This window comes from Anabrus simplex, chromosome 8 (genome assembly GCF_040414725.1).
Source record: "Anabrus simplex isolate iqAnaSimp1 chromosome 8, ASM4041472v1, whole genome shotgun sequence".
In the NCBI taxonomy this organism is placed as follows: Eukaryota; Metazoa; Arthropoda; class Insecta; order Orthoptera; family Tettigoniidae; genus Anabrus; species Anabrus simplex.
The window spans coordinates 182,154,346-182,171,864 of record NC_090272.1 but is presented as its reverse complement, the minus strand read 5'-3'; the positions used below and the strand labels follow the sequence as shown (position 1 = coordinate 182,171,864).

At 37.8% G+C, this 17,519-nt stretch overlaps 1 protein-coding gene across 2 annotated transcripts in view; it reads left to right on the top strand.

Annotated features, from left to right (window-relative positions):
* Nhe3 (Na[+]/H[+] hydrogen exchanger 3) overlaps positions 1–17,519 on the top strand; it is a 254,903-nt gene that overhangs the window by 116,787 nt on the left and 120,597 nt on the right. For both annotated transcript variants that reach the window (XM_067153087.2, XM_067153086.2), the window contains exon 10: positions 5,150–5,303. In XM_067153087.2, the coding sequence (XP_067009188.1) occupies positions 5,150–5,303 (154 nt within the window). The remainder of the gene's footprint in view (positions 1–5,149; positions 5,304–17,519) is intronic.

The window sequence follows — 17,519 nt, the reverse complement described above, 5'->3', positions numbered from 1 at the left end:
CATAATTATGACACCTCCATCTTTATGTGTACTACCTAAGAATCTACTAGTTTAAAAAAAATATATTGTTGTGATTATTGGGATTCTATTATTTGGACTCGGAAAAATAGCGATGAAATTGTATGTATGTAATGTATTTGTTAATTTGTTTTCCCTTTTGTCTCTTCTCGGTATGTGAATTTTGGAATTGTTTAATTTGTTTGATGTTAATATGATTTTAAAATTATTCAATCATCATGGTAATTCTGGTGCATACGGTACCACACGTGCCACTTCGGCGTGGGAGATTTCCGGTTTCGTAAAGTTGCATCAATTTCGTAATTTCTCGAGGATTCCCAAATGTTCTTGGTCAGCACTAATTTCTGTGCTCCAATTGGAGAAAATAAAAGTGAATGTGATTGGTAGGTGAAGGAAAAGATCGGACGCTCATTGGCTGTATAAGATTTCCTAATTTCCGGAGAGAAGCGTTGTCGCTAGAGCTTGGCCCTGCGAAGGCGTCTTTTCTGTTTGACCAGTGAAGGGAACGGTCGCCTCCTAAGGTATGGGTCTTCTTGGCCCCGCCATCCGGTAAGCACTTCATTACTTTTCAGTTTCAAATGTAGTGTTTTGTTTAATTTTCTTTGCCGGAGCGTACCCGTGTTTCCTTTAGCTACCAAATTTAATTAATATGACTTAGCCATTTCGGTAAGTCACCTCACCTTTGCAAAGAGACAGTTCCCGTTTTGTTGTTCTGGTAAATTAAATTTTATACGCCGTTCTATGTAACCACTAAATGTAATTTCTCCTCGGGACTGTCTCGTTCTTTCTGCTTCATCGTGGAGTATTCCCCTTTAGGTCAGGTACCCTTTCTCAGAAGTGTTTTTGAGGGGGCTACCCGCTGAAGGCGCTCTGCTCCATGATTAGATTTTAAATGTTATTTCCTTAGATGTACGTTTTCACTTTAATGTAAATTTACCCTGCTCTTTCTTCTTTCAAACTGCTTTGGTTTTTAAAAGTATTGCCACAAACAGTGGAACAACATGTGCAGTGTTCCGGTGGAAATTTACATAACTTTTATCTAAACTCATGGTAGACTGTAATAACAGCTGTAATAATGTCGTCAAATTTTAATGGTGTATTTGTTATTATTTTATATTTGAATTTGCATCGAAATTGTTAAGTAAAGTTTAGGATTACATTGACTTCGCTTCTTCAGTATTACCAATACCTTCCACTCCCCGGATATGGTTCCCAGCCGCTTCCCTGTTATCCTTTCATAGTCGTCATGTTGGTTATCCTGTTCGTTTTAGTTTCTGTGACTAAAGTGTTTATAATTTAATTTCGTACATGTTGAGATGCCTCGTGTAGAGTACATATTTGGTAAATGCACAACGGTAGCAAATATTTTCTTTTTATTATTTCTGTAACTTGTAACTCCAAGGGGAGGTTGCAGTATGAACCACGCTCTGCTACCATTTAGTGGTTACATAGAACGGTGTATAAAATTTAATTTACCACAACAACAAAATGGGAACTGTCTCTTTGCAAAGGTGAGGTGACTTACCGAAATGGCTAAGTCATATTAATTAAATTCGGTAGCTAAAGGAAACACGGGTACGCTCCGGCAAAGAAAATTAAACGAAACACTACATTTGAAACTGAAAAGTAATGAAGTGCTTACCGGATGGCGGGGCCAAGAAGACCCATACCTTAGGAGGCGACCGTTCCCTTCACTGGTCAAACAGAAAAGACGCCTTCGCAGGGCCAAGCTTTAGCGACAACGCTTCTCTCCGGAAATTAGGAAATCTTATACAGCCAATGAGCGTCCGATCTTTTCCTTCATCTAAAAATCACATTCACTTTTATTTTCTCCAATTGGAGCACAGAAATTAGTGCTGACCAAGAACATTTGGGAATCCTCGAGAAATTACGAAATTGATGCAACTTTACGAAACCGGAAATCTCCCACGCCGAAGTGGCGCGTGTGGTACCGTATGCACCAGAATTACCATGATGACTGAATAATTTTAAAATCATATTAACATCAAACAAATTAAACAATTCCAAAATTCACATACCGAGAAGAGACAAAAGGGAAAACAAAGGAACAAATACATTACATATATACAATTTCATCACCATTTTCCAAGTCCAAATAATAGAATCCCAATAATCACAACAAATATCATTTGAATGTATTGTATATCTTCACTGTAATGTTTTTATACGCTTTCCACTATGTTTTGGATATTTGGTATTGACTAAGGCTTCAAGCCATTTTCTTGCTACTGTACCATCAAATGACATCCTATTCATCAAGTGAATTACACATGTCCCTTCTGCATGGAGTTCTAAACACAGGTGTACCAAATTATCTCTCTTCAAAATTTAATTACCTCTCCTCCTATCATAACCACGATACACGATCTGGCTCCTGTTTAACAATATCTCTGTCACTCCAGGACCTGCAACCGCTCCATTGTAGTCACTGCCGCGAGGCTATGGAATACCCTACCTGCTACCATTAGGGATTTGCGTTCTCGTAGGAGATTTAAGATGGATTGCCGGAATCACTTTCTGAATACTTCTAGCTGACTTTTTGATGCGTGTAGTGTGAATGAGTGCGTGAATGAGCATATTTTCATAAAAAGTAGAATTATATTCGCTAGTTATAGGTTTTTACTGGGTTTACGTCCCTTATTATCACTAGTGTTAGTTTTATATTTATTATCATGTACATTTACATTGTCGTGTTGTACATTCTATAATGGTTTTTATTATAATCTCCACATTTTCCATTAGCACTATATTATTATTTTAAAATTTGTTGTATTTAAATATTATACTGTATGTATGTTAATTATTTTAAATATTGTGGTTAAGTATAAGAGAGGGCCTTGAGCCCTAACTTCGCCACGAATAAAGACGAATTACTTACTTACTTACTTACTTACTTACTTACCATCAAATGACGTCCTATTCATCAAGTGAATTACACATGATTTCATCATTATATAAGATTTTTAGTTATTCATGAACATTTTTACAATAACTGTAATTTTTTTTATCTCACCTACAATCATTATCGAACACATTTTAGGATAATTTCAACCTGTTGTTTGACAAAAATAAGAGGTTTTGATAGTGACTGAAGATGCCTCACAGTAAGAGGTGAAACATGTCTCACATTTAAAAAAATGTTTTAACTTAAATGCCAACATCTTGTATTGTATTGACTAGGTGGAAATAAATATTAAATATTTTCCTATATACAATAAATGGTATGTTTCGAGCTGTCAGAGGAGAGATGGCGTGGGAGGACATCAGTAGACGAATAAGTTTGAGTGGTCTTTAAAAGTAGGAAAGATCACAATATGAAGATAAGGTTGGAATTCAAGAGGACAAATTGGGGCAAATATTCGTTTATAGGAAGGGGAGTAACTTACCAAGGGAAATGTTCAATAATTTTCCAATTTCTTTGCGATCGTTTAAGAAAAGGCTAGGAAAACAACAGATAGGGAATCTGCTATCTGGGCGACTGCCCTAAATGCAGATCAGTAGTGATTGAATTGGTAAAAAAAAAAAAAGGCTGTTTTTTCTTAGTACATTTTGGCATAGAAAATGTCTTATATAAGGGCCAATGTGATTTGATTTGTCACTTGCTTGGTTTTTGTCATTACTTTCACAGATGCGAGTACATCATGTTCCTGTGGTTATACTTCAGTTGCTCAGATTACTTGTAATTATCATCATTTTTAAGGCTTTCATTGTTTGTGAATGTGAAGTCAGTGGAGTGATTTGAAGAGGGTTTTCAGTTTCTTCTTGTTCATTTTGTATGTCTTGTTGTTTCTGATATGTTTCTGTAATTCTGGGACATTTTCTTGGCCGCAAGTTGTGGTGCTTTGATATTGGAGATATGGAATGGTGCCAGCTAGGTACATAAACGATTCTGGTGACGTGAAGTGTTCACTTGTAAAGCATGCCGTGCCGATGGACACAAGCTGGATATAAACAGTTGTCACCAGTTGAGAGGGCCCAGATAATTCGTCATTGTGGGAATGGGCTATGAATTCTGGCTGACGCTGCATGTGTTGGCCGAAATGCACCTATAGTATAACATGTATGGCTGCAGTGATCAAGTAAAGAAACATATACCCAAAGACGTAAAAGAGGATGAACCCAACGGTCAACAGTGTGGGAAGATCGTCACTTCCTTGTCGGTCTGATGTCTTGGACATACAAGCCAATGACTTAGATGTTAGGCCTCTTTAAACAGCAAGCATCTTGGACATACCTCCAAACAACAGCACAGAAATTTGCACTTTTGTGGCATCACACGTTACCTAGCAAACTTGACTTGGTAACTGACTTTCATATTTTTGTCTTGGCTGTAGTGATCATCGCAACAGTGTCCAACAGCATAACAAGAAAAGCTGTGCCAGTCTTGTCAAAAGGCACACACTGCCAACCTCAGACATTTAGAGTGTGGGAAGGTATTGATTTCATGTGAAATTGCCAGTAGTGATTGTTGAGGGCACAACAACTGCTCCACAGTGTGTGGACAGGGTTGTCAATCCAGTGATTGTCCCCCTTATGGCGACTATTGCAAATAGCGTGTTTCAGCTGGACATTGCCCACCCTCACAATGCAGGCATCTCCATGGAAGCTCTCCAAGATGGTACAGTTTTATACTTGGCTGCAAGGTTCCCAATCCTAAGCTGTATTGTACATGTGTGAGACATGATTAATAAATGCGTGCACATCTCCCCTCAATCACCTCAAATTGTGGGCAGACTGACCCTCACGGTGTTGCTTGCATAAGCCACAATTTTGCAGTCCATGGTCTAGGGGCTTACTGACTTCATACCATGCAGGATATGGCAGTGTATTGCAGCTCAGTATGGGCATACCCTCTACTAACACATATCCACATGAGCATACATACACACCTGGAAATGTTAACAGCATATCACTGCCTCACACCCATCCAATCATGCTCGCTTGGGGCATTTTAGGCACAGTGGTGGTGCAGTTTCCATTTTCCCTAGTGTATTTCTCTAAGCTCTGGTCCCACTACTTTTTCAAAAATTTGTGAAGTACATAAATTAATTTTTCAGATCAGTTACCTGTTTGACATTCACCAGTGACATATGAAGATCCTATATTTCAGGGTTGCGAGGTGCTATGTCGTTTGCTTTGGCTATTCGCAATACGGTGTCTGATGCGAGAAAGGCCATGCTGACCACAACATCGCTGATTGTGATCATTACGGTCATCGTTCAGGGTGGTGCTACCATGCAACTTCTCACCTGGTTCAAAATACCGTGAGTTTTTATATTTAGGTATATTTTACTCCTTTCTGTATTGAAACTATTGTAGAAACTGATTTACACATAATTCAGTGGAAAACAGTTTGAACTACTTAGGCTGTAATTAGGATTTTGTTTTTGAAAAATTATTTGTGGTAAAAAAATAATTTTACAATTTTTTTTACTGTAATGAAGTTTTCAAGAGTGTGTTTTCAACTTTGACACTATAATAGACAATTAGGTTTTTCACTCTTGATAGATTTTTTTACAGGAAAATTTCTTGAAACAGTACTTAATTTAGAAACACTGCCTTTAAATGGCAACAAAACTAAATGTACAATAAAATAAGACCATGTACCAAAACATGTGCAATTTGTAAAAGTTTTAGATTTTAAGAATCTGATTAATATTGAATAAGGTGGAAACAGAATTATTGCCTTTCAAGATCATTATATGAAAATAACACCAGTCACAGTATCTACCCAATTCTCCTATCTTAATGGTTCCTGGAAGTTTGAGGTACATAAATTCATTTCTTTTGAGATATTATCCTTAACTTTTAAGAAATTTTTATGGGTGAGTTAGAACTGGTACACATTTGTAGAGATTCACTGGTGAATTCATTCAAAATTATCACTCACCTCATTAATGGAAGTTAAGATATTTTGGGACACAAATTGCTGCGTTGGCTTTTGAGCTAAATTAGTATAATCTGATCAATTATAAAATATAACAATAATATGGTTGAACACTATAATCCTTTAGTGTTCAGAATTGATCAGAATGCTGCTTACAATTGCACACCCTGGATGAAACAGTTTCACTGTATACTTGTATATATTGTAAATAACGTTTTTTCTCTCTTGGGCCTCCACTTCTCAAATAAATCTCACTTTGTCTTCTAGAGATTCATTTTTATTTTCTGTTGCTTGTGGTTTAGACCTACTGATCAATCATCTGTATTGACTTAATAATGTATAAACTTTTGTTCCCATGTTGTGTACTGTATGCATTGTCTAGTAAAAAGTCTTCTCTCTGTGCTTGTCTCTGCTTGTATATACCAGTATTGCTAGTGCAGTTGTATGACTTCCATCTTCTCTTTGAGCTAGTTCCCTTTGGCTGCACAACAACACACGTGCAGCCAAGAATAGAATAACTGTGTACAACTCAACCTTCAGATTGAAAATATGTTATGCAGAAATGAGAATTATGTTTAAATTAGTTGCACACAACTTGGAGTAATATTATAACCATCGAAAGGAACATGCAGCGGAATGAACACGGTGACAGTTGAGTGTGGGAAGAGGGTAATATAGAAAGGAAACATGAAAGGATAAGGACAAACTCTGCATCTTCATACACTGCACTCTTCAAAGCGATTGGTTCTCTCTTCATCAATCCCAGTTCTTTTACCTCAATTTCTTCTCAGCCCCAAAGAGCTTGTTTCTGCTTACCAGCTTCATCAGGATAATGGACTTCAACACTCATTGAAAGATCAAGACTGAAGATCTGTTTCTGCTTTCCAGCTTTATATTTATGTCTCTTCCCTGTGTTCACCTGGCTTTCCTTTTGTCCCACACTATCCACATTAAGATTGAGGATCCATCAGAAAGACACCTCAGTGAATGTTGGAACCTGCCCTCCAGATGCAGCAGGAAAGCGGAAATTAGCTCATCGGGGGGCTGAGAAGAAGTGGATGTTGAAGAACTGGGATTGATGAGACAGCGGAGAATATTTTTTATTTTGCAGGTCAGTGTAATTTGTCCACCATTTGTTTCCTGTACAGTGCTGGTGCAACATAAGGCGAATCATTGAAAGAAAATTCCTGTACAGCCCGCAGTCTTCTAGGATAGTAGCATAAGAGTGTAACCCTCGATCATCAGGAGGTTCCTTTCCTGCACCATGCTTTCTGACAAACAGAACACAATAATTCATGCATGAAAGTGGCACAGACTTTTTTGGGATCACAGAATTGCCTGGTACATCACCAGGATCTTAATCTAGCAGAGCATTTTGGGGTGTTATTGAAGGAAGCAGTAGAGGCTCTGATAATTCAGTAACGAGGAAATTGTGTATTTTCAAGAAATAAAATTAGTGGCACACTGTGAAACAGTTTTTATGGACATGGAACGAGATACAAATGTCAATAATAATGTTGCTGGTTATAGGGGTCCTTAAACTAAAATTACTACATGGAGAAGCAGCATGTTTTACCGTCAGCTAAATTTATTAAACTATAATTTACAAGTTCACCTGTGACAGTTTTTCACTCAACACAGTTTTTCTTCACTCTCTCCCCCTCATCATATTGCACACCGTTGCATCGAATCGTGTTCTCCATATGGCTTTTCACAGTACAATATTGTTCCAGAACAGTTCACAGTTAACAAGGCTCATTGAAGTCTCTGTAACAGACTGACGAACTTGCCCTACAACTGTCCTTAAATGATTTCAAAGAATTTGGAACTGAGCTCAGTAATTGCACTTAAGTGTGGCCAGTATCCAGTATTTGGCAGATAGTGGGTTGGAAGCCCACTGTCGGCAGCCCTGAAGATGGTTTTCCGTGGTTTCCCATTTTCACACCAGGGAAATGCTGGGACTGTACCTTAATTAAGGCCACAGCCAGTTCCTTCCCACTCCTAGCCCTTTCCTGTTCCATTGTCACCATAAGACCTATCTGTGTCAGTGCAACGTAAAGCAACTTGAAAAAAAATATGGAAATTTATTGAATACTAGCAATTACCCGCGGCTTTGCTCGCGTGGATTTCATAGTTTGATCAGAGTATTCGTTCCTTGGCATTGTACTAAGTCAGTATCTGAAAATTCCTAAAGTATAAAAACTCACCCAAAAATTGAGTTTCATTTACCCCAGAAATTCTTTGTAAACCATGTTTGTGGTATTACCTTTTGGGGCTAAGATGACCATGCGACATAGAACTGTTCATGCAAGAAACAGTCATCTCTCAAGTCAAAAAATAAATACATGTTTCTGTATGTTTAAAGGAGATTCCAAATACCTATTCCCACATCTGTAACATATTCAGTTTTTGAGATGTACATAAGTATCCCCATAAAAAGAATTCAACCCCTTGATCAGTCCTTCCCCTACCTCCATCTACGTGTATTTTCCGAAAACAAAAATACTTGTTTCCTCATTTTTAAAGGAGATTCCAAATATAAATTTTCACGTCTGTAACATTTACAGTTTTTAAGATGTGAGTGTCCTCATAAAAAAAACAATTCAACTACTTTTCACTACATTTCACCCCCTGTTAAGTGCCCTCTCTGAAAACAAAAATGTACAGGTTCCTGTATTTTTAAAGGACTTTCCAAATACCAAGTTTCTTGTCTCTAGCATGTTAAGTTTTTGACATATAATGTAAAATAAAATGGCGTATGGCTTTTAGTGCCGGGAGATTCTAGGATGGATTTGGCTCGCCAGGTGCAGGTCTTTTGATTTGGCGCCCGTAGGCGACCTGCACATCGTGATGAGGATGAAATGATGATGAAGACAACACATACACCCTGCCCCCGTGCCAGGGAAATTAACCATTGATGGTTAAAATTCCTGACCCTGCCAGGAATCGAACCTGTGACCAAAGGCCAGCACGCTAACCATTTAGCCATGGAACCGGACGACATATAATATGGATATACCGGTACTCATTTTAAAAATTCACCCGCTTTTCCAATTCTTTAGAGCCCCTCAATTGGATTTTTCAGAAAAAAGAAAAGTGTTTCATTATTTTTAAAGGATATTAAAATACCAGTTTCTATGCCTCTATATCTGTAAAACCTTTGGTTTTTGAATGAGATTCCAAATAGCAATGTTCACGTCTTTAACATTTTTAGTTGAAATGAAATGGCGTATGGCTTTTAGTACCGGAAGAATCAGGACGGGTTCGGCTCGCCAGGCGCAGGTCTTTTGATTTGACTCCCGTAGGCGACCTGCTGTTTGTGATGAGGATGAAATGATGATGAAGACAACACATACACCCAGCCCCCCGTGCCAGGAAAATTAACCAATGATGGTTAAAATTCCTGACCCTGCCAGGAGTCGAACCCTGGACCCCTGTGACCAAGGACAGAACGCTAACCATTTAGCCATGGAGTCGGACAACATTTTTAATTTTTTGAGATATAAGTATCCTCGCACAAAAAATTAAACTAATTTTTCAATTCATTCACCCCCTTAAGTGGATTTTCCACAGACAAAAGAACACGTGTTTCTTTACTTTGGAAGAAGATTCGAAATATAAATATTCATGCCTCTACCATCTTCATTTTTTGAGATATAAGTATCATCATAAAAGAATTCAACTCCTTTTTCACCCCAGCCCGTTAAGTTGATTTTCCCTCCCCTCGCTTTCTTACTTTATTCTTTAAGATGATTCCAAGTAAAAATTTTCACGTGTGCAACCTTAAGTTTTTGAGATATAAGTTCCTCTATAAAAAGAATTACATTTTTTCACTTCCTTTCACCCTCCCCCCTTAAGTGACTTTTCCAAAAACCAAAACAACTTGTTTCTTTGTTTATAAAGGAGCTTCCAAATGCCAATTACCACGACTGCAACATCTTCAGTTTTGAGATATATGTATCCTCATAGAAAGGAATTAAAACTCCTTTTTCACCGCCCCCGCCCCAAGTTGATTCCCTCCCCCCTCCAAAATGCATGTTTCTTTATTTTTAAAGGAGATTCCAAATACTATTTTTTCACGTCTGTAACATCTATAGTTTTGAGTATCCTCATACAAAGTATTCAAGTAATTTTTCAATTAATTCACCCCCTTAACACATTGCGGACCAGGTGCACTTCACCCCATGCACAGCCCTGTTCCCGGCCACTTTCTAACTACCTCTAAGATGGAATGCATGGATTCAAATAAACTGTCAGAACTTCACTATCTTTTGAAGGACTACTGTGTATTTTTCTAGTGGCCTTCCTGAATAGTTGTTGAAATGCAGGGTATTTCTCAAAATCTATTTCGGCTCATAGTTTTCAAAAATATGGGTTTTTTATTAGGGGATCGGTTGGCTTGTAATCTTCCAGACATGATTTCTTCACCTGCCCTATCAATATACACAGAGCAATATTTTTTTTAATTTCCCTGCTAGTAACATTAGTCCACTTTAGTGTTTTAGGGGATATGTTATGAGAATGTGAATTCTGCTCATAGTATGTCTTTTCAGCTACATACTGAAAATATTCCTCATCAAACATAAGTCCTGCTACTTGTTCTGTGTTTCCAGACTCATTAGACCATACCTTTATACCAGCAGCACCTTCAAAATCCTATAGCCTAGGTTCACTGTTGCCCATAACCCAGTTGTCAGAAAACACTACATTATTTACAATATTTAGAATATTTACATCCGCAACACAATTATCAGACTCGTTCTGCCCTACGAGTGTTCCACACCTTGAAGATAATACTATATCCTCGTCATCACTTGAAACATTTCCGTTAGAAGATATTTCATCATCGAACTCTAAATATTTAGCATCACTTAGATATTTGGAGCCTGTATCAGCACATAATTCGCAAATAATTTCATCTTTGTCTAAACACGTGCGATCCCGGGGCGCTGCCATCTTGCACGGCTCTTTGAACTTTGTAAACATGTTGTCAGGAAATGCAAAGAAAATCTATGATATGAAGAATACACGAAAAGAAATGCGACTATCGATTGTGTAGAACCATACATAACAGAGTTCTATCACCCCTGACCTCCAAATAGTTCCCGTATATCTTAAAAGATAGCATTAAAGTTCAGTCTGCTGGGTCTGCTGCTAACATGAGATAATTCGGGACCGGTCTGCAACGCTCGGCTAGGCAAACACGAGTTTTCTCAGGACCAGTCCGCAATGTGTTATGTGGATTTTCTAAACACAAAATATTACGTGTTTCTTTACTTTGAAAGAAAATTCCAAATGCAAATTTTCATGTTTGTAACATCTTCAGTTTTTGAGATATAATAATCCTCATGAAAACAATTCAACTCTTTTATCACTCCACCTCCGCCCGTTAAGTTGGTTTTCCCCCACACAAAAAATGCGTGTTTCTTTATTTTCAGAGGAGATTCCAAATACCTATTTCCACATCTGTAACCTTCAGTTTTGAGATATACGTTTCTCCAGAAAAAGTATTCAATTTTTTTACTTCCCTTCACACTCCCCACTCAAGTGAATTTTCCAAAAACAAACAGTACTTGTTTCTTTAAAAGAGCTTCCAAATACCAGTTATCACTTCTGTAACATCTTCAGTTTTTGAGATATATGTATCCTCGTAAAAGGAATTCATCTCCGTTCTCAGGACCCCCACCCCCCTAACAAGTTGATTCCCCTACCAAATGCATGTTTCTTTGTTGTTAAAGCAGATTCTATATACCAGTTTTCACGTTTGTAACATCTTTAAATTTTTTGGTATATATGTACATTCTCTTACAAATAATTCAACTAATTTTTTAATTCCCCTCCCCCGTCCAAGTATTTTCCGAAAACCAAAGAATACGTGTTTCCTTATTTTTAAAGGAGGTTCCAAATACCAATTTTCATGTCTGCAACATGTTGAGATTTTGATGTATACTAAATACTGTAAGCTAATTTTAAACATTCACCCCCCTTTTTCAGTTCTCCTTAAGTGGATTTTCCAAATAAAATATTTGTTTCTTTACGTTTACATGAAATTCCAAATACCAGTTTTCAAATCTGTACTATGTTACGTGTCTGAGATAATTCACAGATACAGTCTTTTTTTTTTTTAAATTCGCCCCATTTGTCACTTCTGTTCATCCCCTATTCATCATATTACCCAAAAACACAAAAATACGTGTTTCTTTATTTTCAAATTATATTTCAATTTTCATGCCTGTAACGTCTTCAGTTTTTTAGATATAACTCTTGTCATAAAAAGTGTTCAACCCCTTTTCTCCCTTCTTTCACCCCCCCTTAATGGGATTTTTCGAAAACAAAAAAATACGTGTTTGCTTATTTTTAGAGGAGATTCCAAATACCAATTTTTACGTCTGTAAACTTTTAAGTTTCTGAGGTATAGATATCCTTATTTTTTTAAATTCACCCCCCTTTTCTCCCCCTTAGTGACGGAATATCCAAAAATCCTCCCTTAGCAAACACCTACATGTTAACATGAATGTATTCCAAAAATTTAATTTCTTTATGTCCAGTAGTTTTGGCTCGGCAATGATGAATCAGTCGGTCAGTCAGGACAAGTTATTTTATATATATATAGATTTCCCTTCAAATTATTACATAATTGTTCCCTAATTCCTCTTGCTATAAATGAATATTTGACCCAGTTTGTCCTCTTGAATTCCAACTTTATTTTCAAATTATGATATTTTCTACCTTTAAAAACTCCTCCCAAGCTTTTTCGTCTATCATTCCATGCCATCTCTCCACCAACAGCTTCGATCATACCAGTTAGTTAAACAGCTTCTCCTTATTCCTAAGTCATCCCAGCCCAAAGTTCGCAACATATTGTAACACACTGTGACAATACCTCTAAGGGAACAGTTCTGCATTTGTTACGTACTATACAGTACACTGACAGAACAGATTGAACACACTGTGACAAATGTGTCCATGTCTTGTTTGAGGTTGTTGCATTACTGTTTTTTGTGTTATACATTATGGTTATTGCATATTACAGGCTTTGCATTACTCTGTGTTCCGTGTTGTACCTTTTGGTTATTGCATATTACAGGCTTTGCATTACTCTGTATTTTGTGTAGTACCTTTTGGTTATTGCATATTACAAGCTTTGCATTACTCTGTGTTTCGTGTTGTAATTGCATATTACATACAGGCTTTGCATTACTCTGTCTTCCGTGTTGTACCTTTTGGTTACTTCATATTACAGGCTTTGCAGTGCTTTGTATTTTGTGTAGTACTTTTTGGTTATTGCATATTACAGGCTTTGCATTACTCTGTATTTCGTGTAGTACCTTTTGGTTATTGCATATTACCAGTTTCTTCGTTGATATGAAGCTTTTTTCACAGAAACAAGGATGATTGGGGTAACAAACCAAATAAATCATAATTACATTATTACTCTGTAATGAGCCACTGGAGACCATGGGTCCCTTATACCAATATACTCAGAAGGTATCCTTCAACAACCTCCGAAAGTTTGTTGGTGGAGTTCGGCTTCACCCTATATACTGCTGCCTTCTGTAAGTCCTTACGTATACACTCCCCTTGTTCATTAATGATCCCTGGTACGCTTTGTCCTTTCTGGAACCTGTTTCTGCCTTAAAGTACTGTACCAGGAAATGATAGTGGGTTTTGGGCATGAGGAGGATCTCGGGTAGTGTACAGTGTTTTTGGAGCCGATACAGAGAAGGATAGAATCGCAGGGCGAATAATAGATGGTTATATCTTTTTCTATAAAATGTATTAATAATATCAAAAGATAGATCACCCTGTAATCTTACTGTAGAACTCAAATCTATCATCAATATTTGTCAAAATCAAAGATTTATATCGTGACCTTCTTGAAGTCAGTTTGAAAATAAATATCGCTCCTTCATGGGACATTAATATTCTACAGTCTTTTTAAATCTCGTGAGAACATAAGATATCAATTTTGCACCTAGTCTTTCTAAGTTTTAAATCACACAAAAATGAACACACACGTTTATCATGAAAAAGTTGAGTAAAATATTTAAACTCTTGTGGAGTGTCTCTGTCTGGATTGTAAGAAATGATAATAAAGCACTTGAAAACCCTAAAGTTTATCTAGGTAACGTGAATTTGAATTACTTATTAACTTTGAAATAAATTTGTCACAGAATGTGAACTTCTTTGATATGATGAGAAAATTATGGGATACTTTTCACACAAAGCACTGATAATATCACTGTATTGGATTAACTGTTTGGTAAAAGTCAGTCAGTTTGTAATTACTCACTCAGAACAGAAATATCTGCTTACGAATGTTGAAGTTGGAGACTCGGCGTCTGGAACATTCCACGGAGTGCGGAAGAAGACTCGAACTCGGCGATGTTCCGTGAAGAGATCACGTCGACGTCCCTCGATGGGTACCATAGATGAAGGAATGATGTCGATGTAGCAGGATGTAGTATTTCGCCAAGGTTTCCATGACTCTTGGAGGTGATATTAGCACACGGAAAGTTCAATTGGCACTGAGCAATTCAGTAATCATGGAAATTATTACCACTCACTGTCGTGATACACCGTTCTGTTCTAACTCTAATTTTACGATATTAAATTAATATTTACAGTCCTTGTGGCACAAAACACAGTTCATAATCATCACTGATTACATCTGAAATCATGATTGCAAAGTAGTAAGCACAGTTCAAACACTTGAAAATGTAATTTGCGATAGTTTTTATCACAGTCCCTGAACAATTGTTGTTGGCAGATTAAGGTGATTATATGGCCGTGTTTATATAACACTAGTCTGAATTATTTAATATAACCATAAAAATTTCTTAATGTTCTCTGCGTTTATTATAGCGTTGATCGAAAGATCGAGAAAGTTCACTGGGAAAAATAGCAAACTGTTACGGAACAAATGTTAAGAAAATAAGTTCACTGTTATACTGTCTTAAAGGAGTGTGTCCTAGAAATTAAAATTGTCGTAAATTATGATTTCCATTTTGCCACACACGATAATTTAAGATATCGTCATAGTCCACAATTACACGAAATTAGTAAAGTGTACCAGTCCGTAAAATATCAGTAACTAGAATTCTCACTCCGAATTATGGTCTTATTCAGTTAATAATTTCACAAATGTTATATTACGGAAACGTCTAGAATTTTACCGTCATCACGGTGTATTGGAACTTCACGTACGGTACTAGTTCAACGGCGTTCGATCATGGCCATAACCACGTCCTCGTGAATCGCGACGGAGCATACTTTCTTCACTGACGAGACTGCACTGACAGACTGTACTCGCCACACAGGTCAGACTGCTCTCTCTCTCTGGCCTTGGCCCAGTGGCATATATATACATGCCAGGTGAGAGGCGCTATGAATCAGCTGACGGAGGGGTGTTCATTCTTCCCAAACTTTAAATCATTATATTTTGATAACTACTGGATGGATTGACTTGAAATTTGCAGGGCATTACTTCCTTACACCCGGTTTCTTCAACTCTACGTTGAATTTTGCTTAACAACTGTTAACTAACAATTGTTATTAATGTAACACTTCGTTTAAAAGTACCCTGTTTCACGAACATATTTCCAACATTTGTTACGAAACAATTGTTAAAGACAAATTAACACATTTCCATAAGATTTCTGAATGCGTTTGGCAGTGAGCGTCTTTTGTTTCTTTACATATAGCGCTCCTAGTGGCGTGTTGAAATAGTATTTTGTCACACAGACACATGGTTGACATTATTATAGGTTATGGTTAGCGGAGACCGCTAAGAAGTAAACATGTCAAGTAAGAGGCAACATCAGCGTTATTATGATGAATGCGAGGCAAATGTTATAGTTTTAATTTAAAATTATGCGAGTGTGCTTAAAATATGAAATAACGGACTGTTATATCACAACATTCTATATAGCCTATTCTTGTAGGAGTGCAATCTAAGGTTCCTACATCACCGGGAAAATGTGATAATTGATATGTTTTGAATGATTTTCGGGCATTCTTTTATTGCGGGGAAAATAATGTTGTGCCTTGTTAATGCTGCAATGGCAGCAAGAATTATTTGTAGAATTCTACACATTCTTTTCTTGCCCTCATGAACATAGTCGCCTACAATTAGGCCTTTTTTTTTTTTTGAAATAAATACTATTTCTTCGGGATGTCGACCTATGAAGATCTTTTGCCCCTACAATTAGGCCTACATGGAAAGTGTCTCGAGGTCAGATGTCATTACAAACCTCCGCTTCGGACGAAGTGGAGGTGATATAACACTAAAGGCGAACAAATTTTACTTATACTTGTCAGGTCCGCAACCTAATAACTTCTGAAAAATTTATGAAACCCCAATTCCAATGCAAGGCGTATATATTTAGGAGTTGTAGCATAGTGGCCATCGTACTTGTCTGCGAGCGTCGTAGACGTGAGTTCGAGTCTCGTTTCAGGGAACGTTATTTAAAAATTGGAACAAAAATATTACGCAAATTGCAGTACCGGTACACTTTGTTTTCTACCTGAAATTAATATAGGTCTAAACGTTCTCACAGTTACTGCTGGATCTCTTCTTAATCTGTTTATCCTCCAGGGTCGGTTTTTCCCTCGGACTCAGCGAGGGATCCCACCTCTACCGCCTCAAGGGCAGTGTCCTGGAGCTTCAGACTTTGGGTTGGGGGATACAATTGGGGAGAATGATCAGTACCCCCCCAGGCGGCCTCACCTGCTATGCTGAACAGGGGCCATGTGGAGGTATGGAAAGAAGATTGGATGGGACAGGGAAGGAAGCGGCCGTGGCCTTAAGTTAGGTACCATCCCGGCATTTGCCTGGAGGAGAAGTGGGAACCCACGGAAAACCATTTCGAGGATGGCTGAACCCTCCTTTACTCAGTTGACCTCCCGAGGCTGAGTGGACCCCGTTCCAGCCCTCATACCACTTTTCAAATTTCGTGGCAGAGCCAGGAATCGAACCCGGACCTCCGGGGGGTGGCAGCTAATCACGCTAACCACTACACCACAGAGGCGGACTATATTAATTAGAGGTAGGAAATAAAGTTCCACTGCAATTTGATCATTACTTTTATTCGCATTTTTACCTTCACATTCCCTGAAATAATTAATTATATTTGAATTTAAAAAAAAGTGATCTAACGCGGGACTCGAACTCTCATCGTCGTGGTTCGTAGACAAGTACGATGACCACTCGGCCACTGCTACACTTGACTAGTGTGCAACTTTTCAAGTATATATGCAGTGCTTTACAATCGGGAATTCGTAATTTTTTCGGAAATTATTAGGTTACGGACCTAACATGTACAAGTTAAATGTGTTCGCATTTTAGTGTTCTATCCCCTCCACGTGGTCCGAAGCGGATCCTGCCTCATGACATTTGTCCTCATTTATTTGGAAAACGAATCTGTACGGTATTGACCCAAACCCTTCTACACGAGTTACTGTTGAGTATCCCCCAGCAGGTACATTAAGCTAGTTGAAATCGATTGGACGCAGGGTCTAACCCATCCTTGTAAAGTCTATAAGCAACTGCTGCACTGGAGAGATTGGTAAGTTGCAATCTGTTGGAAACTCT